Here is a 20,300-nt window from a genome sequence, read left to right as displayed (position 1 = left end):
CCACAGGCTGCAAAGGGGCCTAAGGTGCCCCTCTCCCTGCATTTATTTATATATATATATATATATATATATATATATATGTTTTCTCAGGTTTTCGCGGGTGTTTGTATGTAGGTCTTTGGTTATTTGGGTCTTCTCCCACGTAAAATTGGAAGTGTCTTGGCGACGTTTCGACGAAGTCTCATTCGTCATCTTCAGGCTGGTGTTCTCGGCTTCGTGCTTCCTTTGCTCCTGGAAGCACGAAGCCGAGAACACCAGCCTGAAGATGACGAATGAGACTTCGTCGAAACGTCGCCAAGACACTTCCAATTTTACGTGGGAGAAGACCCAAATAACCAAAAACCTATATATATATATATATATATATATATATATATATATATATATATATATTTATTTGTTATTTTTTATTTATTTATTTATTTTATTGGATTTCTATACCGCCCTACTCCCGAAGGACTCAGGGCAGTGAACAGCCACAGAATAAAACACATAAATACAAAAATTTAAAATAGAATAAAAACGAATTAAATAATTTGGCTGAGACAAATTTAAAATACCCAATCATTTTAAAAACAAATTAAAATTTACATTTAAAAAGCGAGAAGATTTAGGCCAGGCCAGCTTGATGAAATAAGAAAGTCTGCATTAAAGGCAGCTCTTTACATACACGCAGTCCTCCACTTACGACAGTCCATTTAGTGACCGCTCAAAGTTACAACGGCACTGGGAAAAAAAGGGGCTTGCGACCAGGGGTGAAATCCAGCAGGTTCTGGAGAACCGGTAGCGGAAATTTTGAGTAGTTTGGAGAACCGGCGAATGCCACCTCTGGCTGGCCCCAGAGTGGGGAGGAAATGGGGATTTTGCAGTATCCTTCCTCCGGAGTGGGGTGGGAATGGAGATTTTGCAGTATCCTTCCCCTGCCATGCCCACCAAGCCACGCCCACAGAACTGGTAGTAAAAAAATTTGGATTTCACCACTGCTTGCAACTCTTCCCGCATCCCCATGATCAAAATTCAGACCTTTGGCCACTGACTCGTATTTATGACAGTCACGGGGTCACGTCATCCCCCTTTTGTCACTCTCTTTCAATGAGGAAGCCAGATTCACTTAGCAACCGTGTCACTGACTTAACAAGGGCAGAGTGATTCACTTAGCGACGGCGGCAAGACAGGTCGTAAAACGGAGCAAAAGTCACGCAAGCAAACGTTTCGCTTAGCAACAGAAATCTTGTGGTCGAAAACCTTTTGCTGTTCCAAAGTCTTTTGCTCTGGGAATTCCCGTTGAGAGGCTGTCATGCAAAGTCTTTTATTGTGTGTGTTGTGTGTGTGGGTTTGTTTTTTTTAAGGCAGTCTGACAAACGCAAAAGTACGTCAGGTCGCGCATCACGTTGCCATGTGAGTTGTTGAATGGCGCCGCTATTTAAGCTCTCCTTTGTTGAGGTTTCTAAGCTTGGTTGCCGGACGTCAAAAAAGTCCGGCAAAGGAAGAAAAGCCTTCGGGGAGAAGTTGTGTCTTTGTCGTTACTTATTCATGAGCTGCGTTGAAGGGAGGTGTTGCTGGGCTGGGTTTGTCGGCCTCCGTTCTGTCTTTCTTGGTCCTGGCAGGCTGCAGAGAAACCTCCCACGCAGGTGGATTTTACGGCTTCCCATTTTTGAAAAATTCTTTAGAAGAAGAAAAAATAACCCACCTGGACAATTTTTGCTGTAACAAGGGGGTCGGTAGCAGAGGGACCCGGTGGCTCAGTGGCTAAGACACTGAGCTTGTCGATGGAAAAGTCAGCAATTCAGCGGTTCGAATCCTTAGTGCTGCGTAACGGGGTTGAGTTCCCGTTGCTTGTCCCAGCTTCTGCTAACCTAGCAGTTCGAACGCACGTGAAAAAATGCAGGTAGAAAAATAGGGACCACCTTTGGTGGGAAGGGAACAGCGTTCCATGCGCCTTTGGCGTTTAGTCATGCCAGCCACATGACCACGGAGACGTCTTCGGACAGCGCTGGCTCTTCGGCTTTGAAATGGGGATGAGCACCGCCCCCTAGAGTCGGGAACGACTAGCACATAAGTGCGAGGGGAACCTTTACACCTTTAGGTACCAGAGCATGAAGTACCGGTTAGGTGAGACCAGCCTCAAAAACAGTAACCTTGGAGTCCTAGTGGATGGAGGATCGCTTGAATATGAGCCAGTAATGAGCAGCAGCAGCGGAAAAAGCCAGTGCAATCCTTGCTTGCATCAACAGAAGCATAGAATCAAAATCGCGTGAAGTATTAGTACCGCTTTATAAAGCCTGAGTAAGGCCCCCCTTGGAATCCTGCACCCAGTTTTGGTCACCACCTTACAAAAAAAGATGTTGAGCCTTTGGAAAAAGTGGAAAGAAGAGCAACGAAGAGGATTAAAGGCCTGGAGACTAAAACAGACGAAGAACGGCTGCAGGATTTGGGTTTGGCCAATCTAGGGAAAAGAAGAATGAGGTGGGACATAATAGCAGTGTATTCCAGTATTTGAGGGGCTGCCATAAAGAATTGGGGGGGGGATCAAATTATTCTCCAAAGCACCAGAAGGCAGGACAAGAAACAACGGATGGAAACTGATCAAGGAGGGAAGCAATTTAGAACTATGGAGAAATTTCCTAACGGTGAGGACAATTAACCAGTGGAACTGCCTGCCACCAGAAGTTGTGGGTGCTTCAACACTGGAGGCTTTTAAGAAGAGACTGGACTGCCACTTGTCTGAAATGGTCTAGGCAGGTCTCCTGCCCTTCCAGCTCATTCTATTCTAAGTACAGGTGGTCCTCAAATTACGACCACAATTGTGCCCAAAATTTCCATGGCTAGGCAAGATCATCGTTATGTCCATTGAATTTTGGTCCATTTTACAACCTTTCTTGTCACAGTCGTTAAGTGAGTCCCTGCAGTTGTTAAGCGAGTCATACGGTTGCTAAGTGAATCTGGCCTCCCGTTGAGTTTGCTTGTCAGAAGGTCACCAAAAGGGGGGGGGGAAACATGCCCCTTGGACACTGCGACCGTCTTAAGCTTCTGAGTTTTGATCACGTGACCACAGGGGGGGGTGTGCTGCTGCTGCTGCAGCGGTCGTAAGTGTGAAAAATGGTCACAACTCACTTTTTTCAGGGCCGTTGAAGCTTACAAACGGTCACTAAACAAATTATTGTAAGTCAAGGATTAGAGTATAAATGCTTTTCAGAGGAGCATGGAGATGAAGTATGAAATATGAAATTAAGGTAATGATCAAATATATGAAGTGTTTTCTTATGGGAGATAAGCCTTCGTTAAATAATTGCTAAATGAGAATAATAATATAAAGGGACATATAAAATTGTCAAATAAGAGAAATTAAATGATTTGTAATCTTGCATAAGCACAAAAGGATCTTAACCAATCGACACACTTTCTGTGATTGTATTGACTGATGGTTGTTTTTATGTTTTGTTATGTTTAAAAATAAAATAAAAAATTCCCCCCAAAAAATGCTTTTCAGAGGTTACACTGAAAACGCATTCATTTGATTTGATTTAATCCAAGCACAACATTCTCTTAAATTGACTGGAGCTGTCTAATTCCTCCTTGCTCTTAAAAGCCAGTTTGGTGTCGTCGTCACGCCGGCTGTGAGTTCCAGTCCCGCCTTAGACACAAAGCCAGATGGGCAACCTTGGGCCAATCACTTTCTCTCATCCCTAAGGAGGAGGAAATGGCAAAGCAGCCCTGAACAAGCTTGCCAAAAAAAACAGGGAGTTGAGAGTGACTTGCTCTTAAATTCATAAACCGATCAAAATAGACCTGGAAGGGATCTTGGAGGTCTTCTAGTCCAACCCTCCTCCTCAAACAAAAAATGCTATGCCATTCAGGACACGTGGCTGTCCCATCTCTTCTTAGTAACCTCCAGGGATGAAACAAACACCCACAACTTCTGGTGGCAGGCAGTTCCGCTGGTTAATTGTTCTCACTGCCAGGGAGTTTCTCCTTCAATTCCAGGTTGCTTCTCTCCTTGATCAGTTTCCATCCGTTGCTTCTTGTCCTGCCTTCAGGGGCTTTGGAGACTAGGTGGAAACCCCCCCCTCCTTTGGGGCAGCCCCTCAGATATTGGAATACTCCTATCACGTCCCCCCCAGTCCTTCTTCTCATTAAAAGTAGACCTATCCAGTTCCTGCAACCGTTCTTTGTATGTTTTAGTCTCCAGTTGCTCTTCTCTGCACTTTTTTCCAAAAGTCTCAACCTCTTTTTTGTAAGGTGGGGACCAAAAGTGGATGCAGTAATATTCCAGGTGTGGCCTTACTAAGGATTTACAAAGCGGTGCTAACCCTTCGCCTGACTTTGATTCTCTGCCTCTCTTCATGCAACCCAGGATTGGTGGGCTAAGCCAATCCCTGCTCTGTCTTTCTGAAGAGCAATAAGCCAGCATCTGGCCCCCCTCCTTCATTTCTTGCAGGGCTTCCAAATTCTCCTCCTCCTCAAAGCCCAGGAGATCTCTTGGCCGAGTTTGCTTTCTGAATTTCTCCGCTTCTGGGCTCCTGGCTCTTTGTTTCCTGGCCCAACAGACAGAAGGGGCTTGTCGTCCCACAGACTCCTGGCTTTGGAGTTGAGGGGTGGGGGGAGAAACGCCCCCCCCGAGTTCCCATTGAAGTCCAGGCTGGTGATGACGTCAAAGCCGGGCAGGATGAATGCCTCCGTTGGCCAAGGAATCCCTCATCCCGTGCCAGGAATGTGCCCTGTGACCCCCCCTTTCTCTAGAGAACCCCCCCTTTGCTCCCTCCCCCCTTGGGGACCCTGCAAAGGTCCATGATGGGGGGGGTCTTTAGTTGAGAGGGGAGGGGTTGGGAGGCCCCTTGCAGAGACAGCCTGGTCTCTTGTTGACAAGGGGGGCATTTTCCCCACTGCCAGCCCCCCCCCTCAGCGTTCTCCTCCAGCCCCCCTTCCTGCCTTCCAGCCTTGTAATCGCACTGAAAAAAGGAACTTATGACCGTTTTTCACACTTACGACCGCTGCTGCATCCCCATGGTCATGTGATCAAAATTTGGCCATGATGGTTGCAGCATCCCATGGTCCCTGCCTCCCTCTTCCTCCCCTTTCTACACCTTCCTTCCCCTCCTCTTTTTCTTGTCCTTCCTTCTTTTCTCTCCTTGTCCTTCCTTCCTTCCTTCCCCTCCTCTCCTCTTTCTTGTTCCTCCTTCCATTCATTTCCTTCATTCCTTCCTCTTTCTTTTCCTTCCTTCCTCTCCTTTTTCTTGTCCTTCCTTCCTTCCTCTCCTTCCTTGTTCTTCCTTCTTTCCTTCCTTCCTTCCCCTCCTCTCCTCTTTCTTGTTCCTCCTTCCATTCATTTCCTTTATTCCTTCCCCTCCTTTCTTTTCCTTCCTTCCTTCCTTCCTCTCCTTTTTCTTGTCCTTCCTTCTTTCCTCTCCTTCCTTGTCCTTCCTTCCTTCCTTCCTTCTTTCGTCTCATCTTTCTTGTTCCTCCTTCCATTCATTTCCTTCCTTCCTTCCTCTCCTTTCCTCTTTCTTGTCCTTCCTTCCTTCCTTCCCCTTCCTTTCTTTCCTTCATTCCTTCCTTCTTTCCTTTCTCTTTTCTCTTTTTTCTTTTCTTTCCTGCCAGTTCCTCCCCCCTTCCTCTTTCTTTGTCCCCCTTTCCCCATAATTCATTCCCTGCCTGATTCATGGACCCCCTTCCCAGCCCCTGCCCTTCCCAGCACACTGTTGCCAGGGGAGATGGGGGGTCGAGCACCCCTATAAAGCTCCAGCCAGAGGCCCAGGGAAGCCAGAGGCAAAAAAAAACCCCCGGTCCCTTCATCCTTCCTGGACCAAGGCAGTCTATCTGCTGGATACCCCAAGACGCAATGGAACCCCGGCCTCTCCTCCTCTTCCTCTGCCTCCTCCTGCCAGCTTCCCAGAGCCCCATCCGCTCTCCCCAGGTAAGACACAGGGGTTCATGGGGGGGCAGGCAAGGGGGCTGTGGATGATGGTCACTTCATCACTGCCCCAACGTCTTCCTTTTTTTTTTCAACAGCTGTTGCTGGAAATTCTTGGGCCGGACCTTGCAATTCTGCTGTCCGGCCATGAAGCGGGGGGCCCTTCGCCCTCACCCTTAGGTGGGCACCTTCCTCCCAGGCCCCCAACTCTGCCCCCCGGGCACCCCTGGCTCCACCTCCTCCAGGAGCTTGCAAAGTCCCAGCCGCGGAGGCTCCGAGGACGCTTCCAGAAGGGGGCTCAGCCGGGCTGCTTCGGCATCAAGCTGGACCGGATCGGGACCTTCAGCGGCCTCGGGTGCTGAGAGTAAGCCGGGCAGGGGGGGAGCGGCCCTCGGCTATGCACTGTGGCCCCCCCAGAGCCAGTCTTTGTGAATGGGGTGGGGGGGGCTGAGGCTTTGCTGGGCACCCCTGAACAGGCAGGAGCTGGGCTGGTCCAAAGTGGAGGCCCATCCGATGCCCCCTGCCAACATCCGAGGGGCTGCCCTTCTTCAGACCCCAGACTCCCCCTCCTGGGGGTCCTTCATGCTCCAGCTGCACAGAAGGCAGACGCTCACAGGTGGGGGAGACCCCAAAATGAACACCGGCCCAGCTGCGCGTCTTTCGTGCAATCCTTCTTCTGGCTTCTTATGTGGGGAGAACCCCCTAATCCTGCCCTTCTCCAAGGAGCGGGCTCAAGCCAAGGCCCCCTTCCCACCAGGACCAGCTCCAGAAAGCGTGCCCCGTTTTTGTTCTTTTAAAGCAAAGCCGCCTTTGAATCGAGCTGGGCTCCTGGCGGCTTCTGGAACACGAGCCCGAGTGATTGGCTCAACCGTTGGTGTGTGTGCATTACAGGTGTGTCAAAACTGAAGTCAGCAAACAGGACTGTGGGATTAGTTTTGTGCCAGTAGAAGAGAGCATTTGTAGCTCAGGGTTGAAATGAGGGCTCCTTGGTGCTTTGTGAGCTTGGAGGGGGTGGGTTTCTTGCAGACGTTTCATGACCCAACTAGGGAACATCATCAGTGCTAGAAGGGAGGGGGGGTTTGCAGAGAGGAGGGGGGAAGAGGAGGAGGAGGAGGAGGAAAAACAGTGTGGGGTCTTTAGTGCTCTCTGAACTTGGTGGTTTTCTTGCAGACGTTTCATGACCCATTTAGGGAACATCATCAAGATTAGCACTGATGATGTTCCCTACGAAACGTCAGCAAGAATTTAATTAATTTTAATTTAATTAATTTAATTTATATGCCGCCCCTCTCCGAAGACTTCGAAGAAAACAACCAAGCAGCCCACAGTCTTCTTCCTCCTCTTCCCCGTAAACATCATTCCCTCTTAGCACTGATAATGTTCCCTAAATGGGTCATGAAACGTCTGCAAGAAATCAACCCAGCTCAGAAAGCACCAGGGATCCCACAGTCCCCCTCCTCCTCCTCCTCTCCCCTTTCTTCTTCATCTCTCCAAATCCCGCTCCCTTCCAGCACTGATGACGTTCCCTAGTTGGGTCATGAAACGTCTCCCAGGAAACCCCCAAGCCCAGAGACCCCTCCCAATATTGTGTGAGCTGACCTCTTGGATTCCTGGACCCTTCCCTGCAGCCACCCCGAACCGATGAAAGATGGAAACAAATTTGCTGCCAACTTTCCCCCACATTTTCTTCACGTCCTGCTTCTGGATCCCATCCTAGAGCTGACCCAATTGGCTCTCTCAGAACCCACCAGGGGTGGGGCTGGGGTCTCGGCGGGCGACCCAAGAGAGTGCAGGCATACTGGAGGGAAATTTGGCCGCGGTGATCCAAAACCCTTCAAGAAATGTCACCCTCCAGCTTTTTCCCCCTTTCCAAATTGTTCTGTTTTTTTTTTTCACAAAACAATCCATATTTATTTATTTATCCATCCTGTGTTTATTTAAGAGGCTGGTTCCGCCGTGGGGGGTCCCGAGTGCCGTCAAGAGACCCACGCGCAACCTCGCATCATTCCGTGGGGCCGGGACCTAGATTGCCACTGATTGCCCTGTTCCTGTTTGTAGGTCCCAAACTGGTGACGACGCCTCTCCGGGGCTGAATGAATTCATCGAGACAAAAACCTGTCCTGGGTTTGCAAGGATGCCTCGCCTGGCTGGTTCCCCTGGGCTGCTGGCCCCGATCCCCTGCCAGGACCCCCCCACACACACACCCTTTCCATTCGCGCTCTCTGAGCTAAAATCCAGCGTTCCTATCCAGCTCCGAACAATTGTTCATTTTTAACTCAATAAAAACAAGCTTTTTCTGCCCCGGTTCTCTCCTTTCCGGTTGCAAAGGTTACGTTCAGCAGTTCGCACCGTTGCACAAAGCTTGGCATGTTTTTGTGTGTGCGGTGGGGTGGGGGTCTCAGCCATTGCAACCTATAATGTAAGGCTTAGTGGGACGGGCGAGCCCAGCCAGCTGTGGCTGGTTCAACAAGCCACGGTTAAACAAACTAGGTTGGAAGGCGACACTGCATCAGCAGAGCTGTTGACTTAATGCCTAATCAAAGGTTAGCAACTTAAATCCAGCAAACTTTTTTGACGGTGGGTATTTTGGCCTTTTGTTCACCAACCTGGCGCCCCCCCGCTACAGATTTGGGGGTTTTGGGGGTGGGATGGGCTTCTTGTTCGAGAAACTAGAGGATGCATTGCCTCTGACAACGTACAGAGACTTTTCCTGTCTAGAAGGGCAGACTTGATCTGAACAGAATAATAACAAGAATATGACATCGTTCGGTTAATTTCAAGATTGCCCCTCTAAGAAAAAGCCCCCAGGGACCAGTTAAAAGCCTTAGCAAGGCTACAACTGAAATGCTGCATCCAGTTTTGGTCCCCACGTTACCAAAAAATGTTGGAGATTTTGGAAAAAGTGCAAAGAAGAGCAACTAAGGCCTGGAAACTAAAAAATACGAAGAACCGGCTGCAGGATTTGGGTTTGGCCAGTCTAGAGAAAAGAAGGACTAGGGGGAGGGGACATAATATTCCAGTATTTGAGGGGCTACCACAAAGAAGGGGGGGGGTGTCAATTTATTATCTAAAGCACCGGAGAGCAGGCCAAGAAACGATGGAAACTAATCAAGGAGAGAAGCAAGCTGGAATTTAAGAAAAAATTCCTAGCAGTGAGAACAATTAACCAGTGGAACAGCTTGCCACCAGAAGTTGTGTGTGCTTCATCACTGGAAGTGTTTTTAAGAAGAGACTGGACAGTTACCCATTTGAAATGGTATAGGTATAGGCTATTCCTATTTCTATACTAAGAGAAAAGAGGCATTTTATGTATATTGTGATGGAGGGGAAACAGAAGAGAGAATGGTGAGAAAGGAGAGACAAAATTAACCAGCTCTATTCTGATTCTGAGCAAATGCATTCGTAAATACCACAGTTGGGCCACAAGGTGTCGCACTTCCCTGCAAATTTTCATGCCTTTTTTTTCCCCATTTCTGAAAAGTATTTTTCAACCTTGGACACTTTTAAGATGGGTGGACTTCAACTCCCATAATCCCCCAGCTGGCTAGGCTTAGGGTCGGCTGGGTAAGAAGACTTTAGGGGGGGTGGGGAGTCTTTCAAGTCAGTCATTGCTTCGAATGGATCACTAAGCTAATGGTTGTAAGTCGAGGACTTCCCCTATTCCAGAATCTCCCCCCACCCTCCTTTTTTAAAAAAAAAAAAAAATTGATTTATATATGCCGCCCTTCTCCGGAGACTCAGGGCGGCTTACAATGCGTTAAGCAATAGCCTTCATCCTTTTGTATATTTATACAAAGTCAGCTTATTGTCCCCACAAACTGGGTCCTCATTTAACCTACCTTAGAAAGGATGGAAGGCTGAGTCAACCTTGAGCCTTGGCGAGATTCGAACCTGCAGTAATTGCAGGCAGCTGAATGATAATAACAGGCTATTAGTCTGCCAAGCCACCAGGCTCCTTGAAATAGCAATAGCCCTTAGACTTATATACCACTTCATGGTACTTTTCCAGCCCTCTCTAAGCAGTTTACAGAGTCAGCCTGTTGCCCCCAACAATCTGGGTCCTCATTTTACCCACCTCGGAAGGACGGAAGGCTGAGTTAACCGTGAGCCCGGTGAGATTCGAGCTGCCAAATTGCAGGCAGCCCGGTAGTCAGCAGAAGGAGCCTGCAATATTGCACTCTAACCACTGGGCCACCACGACTCTTGGTGGAAATGTGGGGTTTCTCTTAGCCAGGTCAGCCTTGCTCAGTCTGGAGGTTGGACGACTACAACACCCATCCTTCCCAGCTTGCCTAGACCCAAGAGAGACGTTCGTAATCCATGTTTTTCTAACTTCAAATTATCTGTTTAATGCTGCCCCCCGCCCAGCTGTGGGGAGCAGTTTCTGCTTCTCTTGTTTCGTAGGTAGATACTAGAGGCTGGTGGGATGAGGAGGGGAAGAGGATGGCACCAACGGTCTAAACCAGGGGGTCCCCAACCTTTTTTATACCCTGCACCCCTAGAATGCTTCCGATATATTCTTGCACCCCTTTAAAAAAATAAATGATCATTTGACATACACACTATCATTTTGAAACTTCTTAAAGTTTCCCAAGTTTTCACACCCCCTGGAATATCGTCTGGCACCCCCAGGTGTCTAAAATGGACGTCAAGATACACCCTGAAAGGGGGGGGGCAGCCATTTCGTGAATATGCCCACGACTTTTAACATTCAGCTCAGTCTCCCTGTGCAAACCAAGTTTAATACTCTTTCTATTTTTTTTAAAAAAAAGATTCTGTTTATTAAACAAACAAAAAAAAAGAGGATAATTAAAAAAAAAAGAATTAAATTAGCACTTTTCCCTGGGGGGAGCAGCTTCCTACCCCTACCTGTCAGCCTGTTTATCTCTGCTTTGCCCCCCCCCCCTTGATAGGACAGTCAATGACAGACGGGAAAGGGGGGGGCCTCAGTTGTGCCATTGCAGTTCCATTCTTGCATTTCGGGGACCCCTGCACCCCCACAGGTGTCCTGGGGCTCCTGACATTGCAACCAGAGCCTCCCTCATTCCTCCAAAAAAATCCCACCTAGATATTGGACATTTCAAACTTTTGCAATTCCAGGTAAGAATATCTGCCGTGCATTAGCAGTCGTGCATGTCTATGTGTTTGGCGGGGGGGGGCACTCTGGGACTCAGCCCCCTCCAACTCCCCTGCCAGCCATCAAGCGGCCCCCCACCCCCACCCCTCGGCCGCCCCTCCCCTTAATTTTGGCTTAGAAGATACACCATTTGTTTTAATAAAAAGCAATATGAGCACCTTCAATATGAAGGCTAAAGAATCATTATAGAAGCAGCAGCACCTCGGCTCGGATGCCAGCGCATCGCTCCCCTGGCATGGCTGGTAGGTGCCTGTGCCAACGAGGCCAGCTTGGCTGTGACGCCGCAAGATCCCGGGGAGCAGCCTGGCTTTGGCCTTCACCCTGCGATAAACCCCCAGAGGGGTCTCCAGGGGCCATTGGGAGCCCCCCCCACCCCTCCTCCTCCTCTGTTGGCATCACCCACACGGCCTCATCCATGGTGGCACCGTTGCCTGATTGTCTTGGAGGCCGGAGCCTGCCTTGCCAGTCCCATCCTGGGTTTCCCACAACTTCAGCTGCCCCGCCCACCCTTTTACGCCGATTTGGGGTACCCTTTTGTCTTGGCGGAAGTCTCCGGAAGCCCCTTTTCTGTGGGGGCAGAGTCTGCATAGCCCACGCTCCTAAGCAGAGTTCCCAATTCTTTGGCTTCCTGGCCCTAGACAGTGGGGGAGGGGCACCGGCTGCCCCCCCCCGACCACCCAGCTGCATCTCCTCCTTATGCAGAAGAGGTACTGGGTTCAAGTCTCGTCTCCCCGTTGCTTGAAGTCGGCAGAAAGCAAAGGGGCGCCTGATCTCCCTTTGAGGCTGGGTGAGTTTGCCCACCTGTATCTTCCAGCAGGCCCCAAACGCCCGCAGAGGGGGCTTCATTCCCTCCCCACTTCCGAAGGCCCCCCCAGAAACTGCTCCCCACAGCTGGGAGGGGGGCCACTGGCTGGGAAGAGCTGGTCTTCTTTGGCATGATATTCCTCGGAGCTTGGTCAAGGGAGGGCCCCAGTTCGTAGCCCCCCCCACCAGCCGGCCTTCGTGGCCTCCGTCCCGGGGGGTGTATGTCTCCCCAATTTCCCTGCCACGAAGCTGGCACAGAACACGACTGTCCGAGAGGGTCCATGGGTCAGTCTGGAACTTCAGTCTCCTTGGACATCCTCCCCAAAAGTGAGGAAGGAGTGAATATATGGGGGGAGGGGAAGCGAGAAGAGCAGGAGAGACTGGGGGGGGGCTGATGGGGCAAGTCAAGAGGAGGCATCTCCCCCAGGCCAGTTCCTGGCTGCCCCCTCCCCAAAAAGAGGTCAAAAGTCAGAGACGGCCAAATCTGTGCTTCTCCGGCCAAGTACCGGTCAGAACTGTCCTGTTTTGACCGCTGTGGAGGTGCTGGCCTTGCCCTGGACATGCATGTTCTGGACGCTGGACAGGATCTTCTTCTGATGTCCGGCCAAGGTCACTCCGATTCTGAGCAGGTCTCTGCGGAGGGAAATCGAGGAAGGGGAGGGAGGGGGTGAGAGGGATCCTCTGCCTGCCCTTGCCCTTCCGCCCCTCCGGACCCCCCGTCCACTCACTCGGAGGAGAGTTGGCTGACCAGCTCGAAGGAGGTGAAACCGGCATTGGCAAAGCTGTCTTCGTAGCGGCCCATCTTGATGGCACGTAGCCAGTCGCTGACCGACCCGAAGGACGAGTAGTGGGGCAGCCGCTGGTCCAGCAAAGGGTGGGAGGGCCTGGAAGGGGCGGGGGGGCAGAACCAGCAACGAGTCAGGCTCATGAGGAGAGGGGGGGCTCTCCCATAGGGGGAACCCGCAGCCCAGAGGCAAGTCCTGTGTGGGAACTCTGTAATGGGTACCCAAAACATCTGGATGCTTGGGTGCCCCCCCCAAAAGCCTGTAAGCCTCCCCCCCCAGACTTTGTGATTCACACAATTCTATTTCTAGGTAGCTGCTCAACAATTAGAAGGAAAATGTGCCAATTCTAAATCCCTACGTCATTCATGGAGAATATAAAGATTTTAAGCAAGGATATCCAACTTGGCCACTTTAAGACTTGTGGACTTCAACTCCCAGAATTCCCCAGCCAGCTCTTTTTTTCTCCACTTTGCTGAAGTCAAGGTATATTACGTCGACCGCATTCCCACCGTCTATTAAGAAAGTTACCCTATCAAAAAATGGGATATGCTGGAAATCAGCCAAAACAAAAGATGCTGGAAATCAGCCAAAATAAAAGATGCTGGAAATCAGCCAAATAATAGTTGGCGGTATGGAGGAGAATATGCTGGAAATCAGCCAAAATAATAATATGCTGGAAATCAGCCAAACAATAGTTGGCGGTATGGAGGAGAATATGCTGAAAATCAGCCAAAATAATAATATGCTGGAAATCAGCCAAAATAATAATATGCTGGAAATCAGCCAAACAATAGTTGGCGGTATGGAGGAGAATATGCTGAAAATCAGCTAAAATAAAATATGCTGGAAATCAGTAAAATAATAGTAGGAGATATGGAGGAGGATATGGATTTTGGGATAAATCTGTGAAAAATGAAATGTGTAATAGGTGATAAGTGTGAGAAAATCAAAGTTAAAGTGATAAAGTCTAAGATTTAAAGATTTGATGAAATGGGCCTAGAGATTAAGAAATATGGATAGAATTTTGTTCTATTTAATTTAATTTCCAATTTATATACCGCCCTTCTCCCTGAGGACTCAGGGCGGTGTACAGCCAAGATAAAAAACATAGAATACAAATATTAAAACATTTAAAAATATATATAAATTTGGCCCGAAGTTAAGAATCACAAACTAATTAAAAGAATTTAAAAATTTGTTCTAAGCCAACCCGGCCAATAAAAATAGAGTTGTATTTAATTTGAAAATAAGATTTGTGGTGATAAAATTGTAAGGTAAATGATTAGATTAAGAGGTTAGAATATTTTTTTAAGATTAATGTTTTGATATTGAGGTTAAAAGATTAAAATGAGTTAAATTCATTTGGAAATTAAATTTGTGATGATATAATAGAATAGTTTAGATTAAGATGCTAGAATTTATATTAAAAAATTTTATGTTTTGATTTTTAATTTTAAAAGATGTAATGGGAAATTGTGAATGGAGCCGGTTAAAGAAATGTAAGGGATTGTACCTATCTATGACTGGATCGAGACTTCGTTCTTGAAAGAGATATTTTATGTTTATGTTTGAAAAAATAAAAAAATATTTTTTAAAAAATGGGATAAAGTAATCTACCCACATTCGTTCTTGTCCTATCCAGGCTGAATTCTGGTAAACCCTTGCCGGCTGGGGAATTCTGGGAGTTGAAGTCCGTAAGTCTTAAAGTGGCCAAGGCTGGACACCTCTGCTGTAAACTTACTAATAATAAAAAAAAAAAATCTAGGAAAAACAATTGCAAAGGATGCCAGTTCCCAGGGGTCTGCTAGGTTCTGTACATCAGGGGGTCTCCAAATGTGGCAACTTTAAGACATGTGGACTTCAACTCCCAGAATTCCCCAGCCGAATCTTTTTTTCACTTTGCTGACTTCAAGATATATTACGTCGACCGCATTCCCACTATCTATTAAGAAAGTTACCTTATCGGAAAATGCGATATGCATCAGGGGTCTCCAAACTTGGCCACGTTAAGACTTGTGGGCTTCAACTCCTACTGAGGAATTCTGGAACTTGAAGTCCACAAATCTTAACGTGGCCAAGGTTGGACACGCTTGTGTTTAAGCTGCCCGTTGGTCCTCTCCGTTTTTCCCTGTGTTTATATGAAACAGACCCCATTTTCCAAAGCCACCAAGGTGACGGGCACAGCGAGGGCACCCCTCTGCCCACCTCTAAAAGTGCCCGGAGAGGTTCCTGCGTGCACAGTCCAGGTGCCAAGCTTTGGTGTGTGTGTGTCCCACTTACCCCCCGTTTCCCCGCGAGACGATTTTGAGGCTGGCGGGGTTCCGGATCAGTTTATCGAGAGAGTTGACGATCTGGGCGAAACGAGGCCGGGCGTTGCGATCCCTCTGCCAGCAGTCCAACATCAGCTGGTGCAGGGAGGTGGGGCAGTCGGTGGGGGGCGGCAGGCGGTAATCCTGCTCGATGGCGTTGATCACCTGGGGAAGGAGAGCGAAGCGCTGGGGGTGAGGAGGGAGGCGGGCAGGGAAAGGGGCGTCCTCCATCAACGGTGGGATTGCGGCCCGTGGGAAAATCACAAATCAGAGTGGAAGATACAGCTGGTCCTTGATTTACGACCTCACAATTGAGCGCAAAATTTCCGTTGCTAAGCAAGACAGTGGTGAAGGGACTTTTGCCCCGTTTTACGACTACAGCTGTTAAGGGAGTCACTGCAGTTGTTAAGTGAACCCAGCTTCCCCATGGACTTCGCTTGTCAGACGGTCGTAAAAGGGGATCACGTGATTAACCCCCCCTCCCCGGGACGCTGCAACCGTCATAAATACGAGTCGGTTGCCAAGCGTCCGAATTTTGGTCATGGGGATGCTGCAACGGTCGTAAGTGTGAAAAATGGTTGTAAGTCACTTTTTCAGCGTCATTTTAACTTTGAACGGACTTTAAAATAATTTGTTGTAAGTCAAGGACTATCTGTATGGAGCAGGTGGGAAACGAATGCAGGGAAAAAATGATCCTCCTTTTTCAGACGCCGGAATAAAACAAACCACAACAACGAAAACACGGGACCCACAAACTGGGCACACCGAGCGTGCAAATGAGACACAGACCGAAGAGGGCCTGTGGTTGTGTCTTGAGGCATTTCCTTCCTCGACCTGCAAGAAGCATCCAGACGACCCTGGCCGATCCCAGCAAAACCCCAAGGAGAGTCAGAGCCGATTAGTTATGGGATGGGAGACCACCCAGCGATTGGGAAGGGGAAGAAATTGCCCAGAAGACGGGCAGCTTTTCAGGGATTGGCGCTGGTGCTCTCCAAGTTACACACCCACACCGGACACAAGGAATTCTATGGGTCAGGGAAACACCCAAGTCCACGTTAAGAGTAGGTTGTGTGAACCAAGCGGCCGGATGCGCAAAAGGGACAGGAGTCGGAACTCGGCTCCGAAAAAAGGTGGGTCAAAAGCTCAGCGAAGGGTCTGGATTGGGCCATGAAGGTCAGAGGTGCCACCAATCCCCCCCCCCCAGATCAGCTGAAGCAAAGCTAGGAGAGAGAATAGAATGACAAGAATCGGACGGGACCTTGGAGGTCATCTAGTCCAACCCCCTGCTCAAGCAGGAGACCCTCACACCATTCTGAATCACTGGTTGTCTGATCTCTTCTTAAAAACCTCCAGTTTGATGGAGCACATGCAATTTCTGGTGGCAAGCGGTTCCACCGGTTAATTGTTCTCCCTGTCGGGAAATTCCTCCTTCTTTCTAGGTTGCTTCTCTCCAACTAACGGGGAAGGGGAGAAGCTGGATGGGGGGCGTTTGGGGACCCCCAGACCCCTCCCCCAAAGTCATCCTCACAGGGGAAGGGGGGCACTCACATCCTGGTTGGACATGTCCCAATAGGGCCTCTCTCCAAACGACATGACCTCCCACATGACGATGCCGTAACTCCAGACGTCGCTGGCCGAGGTGAACTTGCGGAAGGCGATGGCTTCGGGGGCCGTCCAGCGGATCGGGATCTTGCCCCCCTGAGGAAAGAGGGATGGTAGAATTGGGGAGGGGGCAGAGAGCACGCGGGTCATCTAGTCCACCCCCCCTTGCAATGGGCTCACCCTTGTGTCCAGGGAGCGAAAGAAAAGAGCCGGACGTACCAAGGAGCTGGTGTAGGTTGGATCCGAGGAATTCTCCTCCAGGAAGCGAGACAGCCCGAAGTCGGAAACTTTGCAAACCAGGTTACTGTTGACCAGGATGTTCCGGGCTGCCAAGTCGCGGTGAACGTAGCTCATGTCGGAGAGGTAGCGCATGCCGGACGCGATGCCCCGAAGCATCCCCACCAGCTGGATGGGCGTGAACTGCCCGTCGTTCAACTGCAGGGAGGCAAGCGAGAGGGGTCAGGACCCCCGCAGTGGGCTGGGAAAATATTGGTGGGCTTTTTACTCGGATCCTAGGTTGTTGTTGGGAGGAATAAGGGATTGCAAAGACCTTCAGTCGCTTCTTAAAAGCCTCCATGGTTTGGAGAATTCACAACTTCTGGTGGCAAGCTGTTCCACTGGTTAATTGTTCTCACAGTCAGGAAATTTCTCCTTCTCTAGATCTAGCTTTGAAAACTTTTTGCAGGGCTCTCCAAAGTTGGCCTCTTTAAGACTTGTGGACTTCAACTCCCAGAATTCCTCAGCCAGCCATGATGTGAGTGACCCCACCAGCTGGTGGTTTTATCTGGGCCCTCCCAAGAGCTCCCACGCTGGCTGGGGAATTCTGGGAGTTGAAGTCCACAAGGCTTAAAGAGGCTGAGGTTGGAGAGACCCTTGTATCAACCGGAAGGTTCCAGGTGGGACTTCTTGGGGAAGGAACTACAGGAAAAACCCTTCAGAGGAACAGCTTAGTCAATGCACGGCCCACTCCCTTTCCAAAGGAAAAAGGGAGGGGTAAAATAAATAAAATTAAAAAAAATAAAATATAAGAAAAATAACAAAACAAAGCAATAGAACAAAACATTAAATAAAAAATGAAATGAATTAAAATAAAAAAAAATTAACAAAACAAAACAATAAAACAAAAAATAAAAAAATGTAAAATAAAACAAAATATAAAAATTAAAAATTAAAAAATAATAAAAAATAAAATAAAATAAAATGAATAAAATAAAAATGTAAAAATGTAAAATAAAATAAAATAATAAAATAAAAATAAAACAAAAGACAATAATAAAATATAATAAAAATAATAAAAAATTAAAAAATAATAAAAAATAAAATAAAATAAAATGAATAAAATAAAAAATGTAAAATAAAATAAAATAATAAAATAAAAATAATAAAAAATAATAAAATAAATAAAAATAATAAAAAATAATATAATAAACAAAAATAATAAAAAATAATATAATAAATAAAAAATAATAAAAATAAAATAAAATAAATAAAATAACAAAAAACTAAACTAAGCTAAACTAAACTAAACCCAGCCTGCTCACCCGCAGGAAGGAGTCGAGGGCGCCGTTCTCCATGAACTCGGTGACGATCATGACGGGGACGCTGCTGGTGATGACTCCGTCCAGGCGGATGATGTTGGGGTGCTCGAACTGGCCCATGATGCTGGCCTCGCTCAGGAATTCCCGCCGCTGCTTCTCCGTGTAGCCCCCCTTCAGGGTCTTGATAGCCACGTAGATCTCCTTCTTGCCCGGCACTTTCAGAAGACCACGACACACCTCCCCAAATTCACCTGCGAGAGTCGGGGGTCCAGCAGAGAGGGAGGAGGCTGCTTAATAATTAAATAGGAATTCAGGACCACCACCCCAAAAAAACGCAAGGCTTCCTCTTGAAGGAAAGGGGTGGGGAGGGTCTCTCCTCCAAAGTGATCTCTCCTTGGCCGGATCTCTTTAATTGCATCTTTGGGGTCAACTATGGGAAGGTTACAATCCGTGGACTTCAACTCCCGGAATTCCCCAGCCAGCTCTTTTTTCACTTTTGCTGAAGTCAAGATATATTATGTTTACTGCATTCCCACCATCTACGTATAAAGAAAGTTATCCTATCAAAAAACACGACAACGTAGCTCCGTCACAATTGTTCTTGTCCTATCCATGCTGGAATTCTGGTCAACCCTTGATGGCTGGGAATCCTGGGAGTTGAAGTCCACAGGTCATAAAGTCCTCATAGTCGCCCACCCGTTCTTGTAACAACTCCATTCTTGGGTGAGGAAGAGACCAGCAGGGCCTCAAACAACAAAGCGGATACAACTTCCCATAGTCACTCAGAGGAATGACTCACACTTCTGCTGAAATGCTATCCAGGTAGTCCTCAACTTACGACCATTCATTTAGTGACCAAAGTTACCACAGCACTGAAAAACATGGTCCTCCTACTTATGACCGCCGCAATATCCCCACAGCCACATGATAAAAAATTCACGCTCTTGGCAACCAGAATTAATTTGGACAATCGCAGCATCCCGGGGTCTTATGTTCGCCATTGGCGACCTTCCCAGCCCGCTTCTGGACAGCAAAGTCAATGAGGATTTGCTTAATGACCATACGACTCGCTTAACAACTGTAGAGATTCACTTAAGAACCATGGGAAAGTAAGGTGGTAAAATCAGGTGCCAATCAATTCAGGAAATTGTGGTACCTATTTGGTCGTACGTTGAGGACTAGCTGCCTGTGATCGAAGCAGGGAGAGTGAACGAAGTTGTTCCCTGCAAATTGCCTCAGTCGTCGTCCTTCCTTAAATAGGCTAAGGGAGTGGCCAATTAGCCCCAAGCCTTACTCTCGAGGAGACCTCCTCCTGAGGAGCCACTCCTGCCTTTTAACAGCTCTAGGCGCTCGTGCATCGAGAAGAGGCTCCTCCTCTTCGTCCTCTTCACTTATGGGAGCTTCTGGAGGTTCTGAAGGCCCTGGTTCAATCCCTGTCTCTGGCACATCATCTTCTCCAGCCTCCTCACTGTCCGACTCGAGCGCCAGCTGCACAGGCTGCTGGCGCAGCACCACACCAGCCTCCTCACTGTCGGATTCAGCTACTAGCTGCACAGGCTGCGTATGGGCCACAACACCACCCCAAAAGGACCCTGATGGACCACACGGCTCGCATGCAATTTGTTTTCCTGGACAGACAGGACTTCGCCGTTTCTCGTAGCCCCACAGAAAGGAAGTGGGGGGCAGAGCGATGGGCCTGATCCTTACCTGCCCCGATGACCTCCTCGATCTTCACGTAAGAGACGTCGATCTCCTTGGCAAACTCTCGCACGGCCTCGTTGGGGTCTTCGTAGGTGAAGGGGTCGATGTAGACTTTGGTACCTGTCCGGAGATGGGGCAGGAGGGCAGCCGTTAAGGGGGCTCCCCCCCCCCATGGATCCTAACCGGTTTGATTTTCTTAGTGGTACAGGCACTCCTCAGCTTGCGACTGCTCGCTTAGTGACCGTTCGAACTTACGACGGCAGCAGAAATAGGGATTTAAAACCGTTTTTCACCCTTACGACCGTTTTCCACCCTTACGACCGCCGCAGCAACCCCAAAGGTCACGTGATTTACATTTGGATGCTTGACTCCTATTTACGACGGACACAGTGTCCCAGGAGGGTGGGGGGGGTATCACGTGATCCCTTTGGCGGCCTTCTGACCAGCAAAATTTACAGGGGACGCCGGATTCACTTAACAACCGGGTTCCTCACTGAACGACCACTGCAGTTG

At 48.5% G+C, this 20,300-nt stretch overlaps 2 protein-coding genes across 2 annotated transcripts in view; one reads left to right on the top strand and one right to left on the bottom strand.

The window, feature by feature from the left end:
* The first annotated feature begins 5,839 nt into the window (after positions 1-5,839).
* On the top strand, positions 5,840-6,273 carry LOC139324774 (C-type natriuretic peptide-like). Its single transcript, XM_070954519.1, has 2 exons — positions 5,840-5,914; positions 6,010-6,273. The coding sequence occupies exons 1-2, from the start codon at positions 5,840-5,842 to the stop codon at positions 6,271-6,273; spliced, it is 339 nt and encodes a 112-aa protein (XP_070810620.1).
* Positions 6,274-11,167: 4,894 nt separating this feature from the next.
* EPHB4 (EPH receptor B4) overlaps positions 11,168-20,300 on the bottom strand; it is a 39,384-nt gene continuing 30,251 nt past the window's right edge. The window contains exons 10-16 of the mRNA XM_070954640.1: positions 19,794-19,907; positions 18,090-18,337; positions 16,768-16,983; positions 16,495-16,644; positions 14,918-15,111; positions 12,581-12,736; positions 11,168-12,485 (exon numbers count right to left, since the gene is read on the bottom strand). Coding sequence (XP_070810741.1) covers positions 12,362-12,485; positions 12,581-12,736; positions 14,918-15,111; positions 16,495-16,644; positions 16,768-16,983; positions 18,090-18,337; positions 19,794-19,907 — 1,202 coding nt within the window. The 3' untranslated portion in view covers positions 11,168-12,361. The remainder of the gene's footprint in view (positions 12,486-12,580; positions 12,737-14,917; positions 15,112-16,494; positions 16,645-16,767; positions 16,984-18,089; positions 18,338-19,793; positions 19,908-20,300) is intronic.

This window comes from Pituophis catenifer, unplaced genomic scaffold (genome assembly GCF_029215685.1).
Source record: "Pituophis catenifer annectens isolate HBS135680 unplaced genomic scaffold, rPitCat1.0.hap2 SCAF_15, whole genome shotgun sequence".
NCBI lineage: Eukaryota > Metazoa > Chordata > Lepidosauria > Squamata > Colubridae > Pituophis > Pituophis catenifer.
This window is presented reverse-complemented; position numbering and strand designations above follow the sequence as displayed.

What these genes read in the sequence shown, in the direction of transcription:
- LOC139324774 (XM_070954519.1), top strand. Translation starts at nt 5,840, where the DNA reads ATGGAACCCCGGCCTCTCCTCCTCTTCCTCTGCCTCCTCCTGCCAGCT. An exon ending in GCCCCATCCGCTCTCCCCAG is followed by an intron (nt 5,915 to 6,009) that starts GTAAGACACAGG and finishes TTTTTTCAACAG; the next exon opens with CTGTTGCTGGAAATTCTTGG.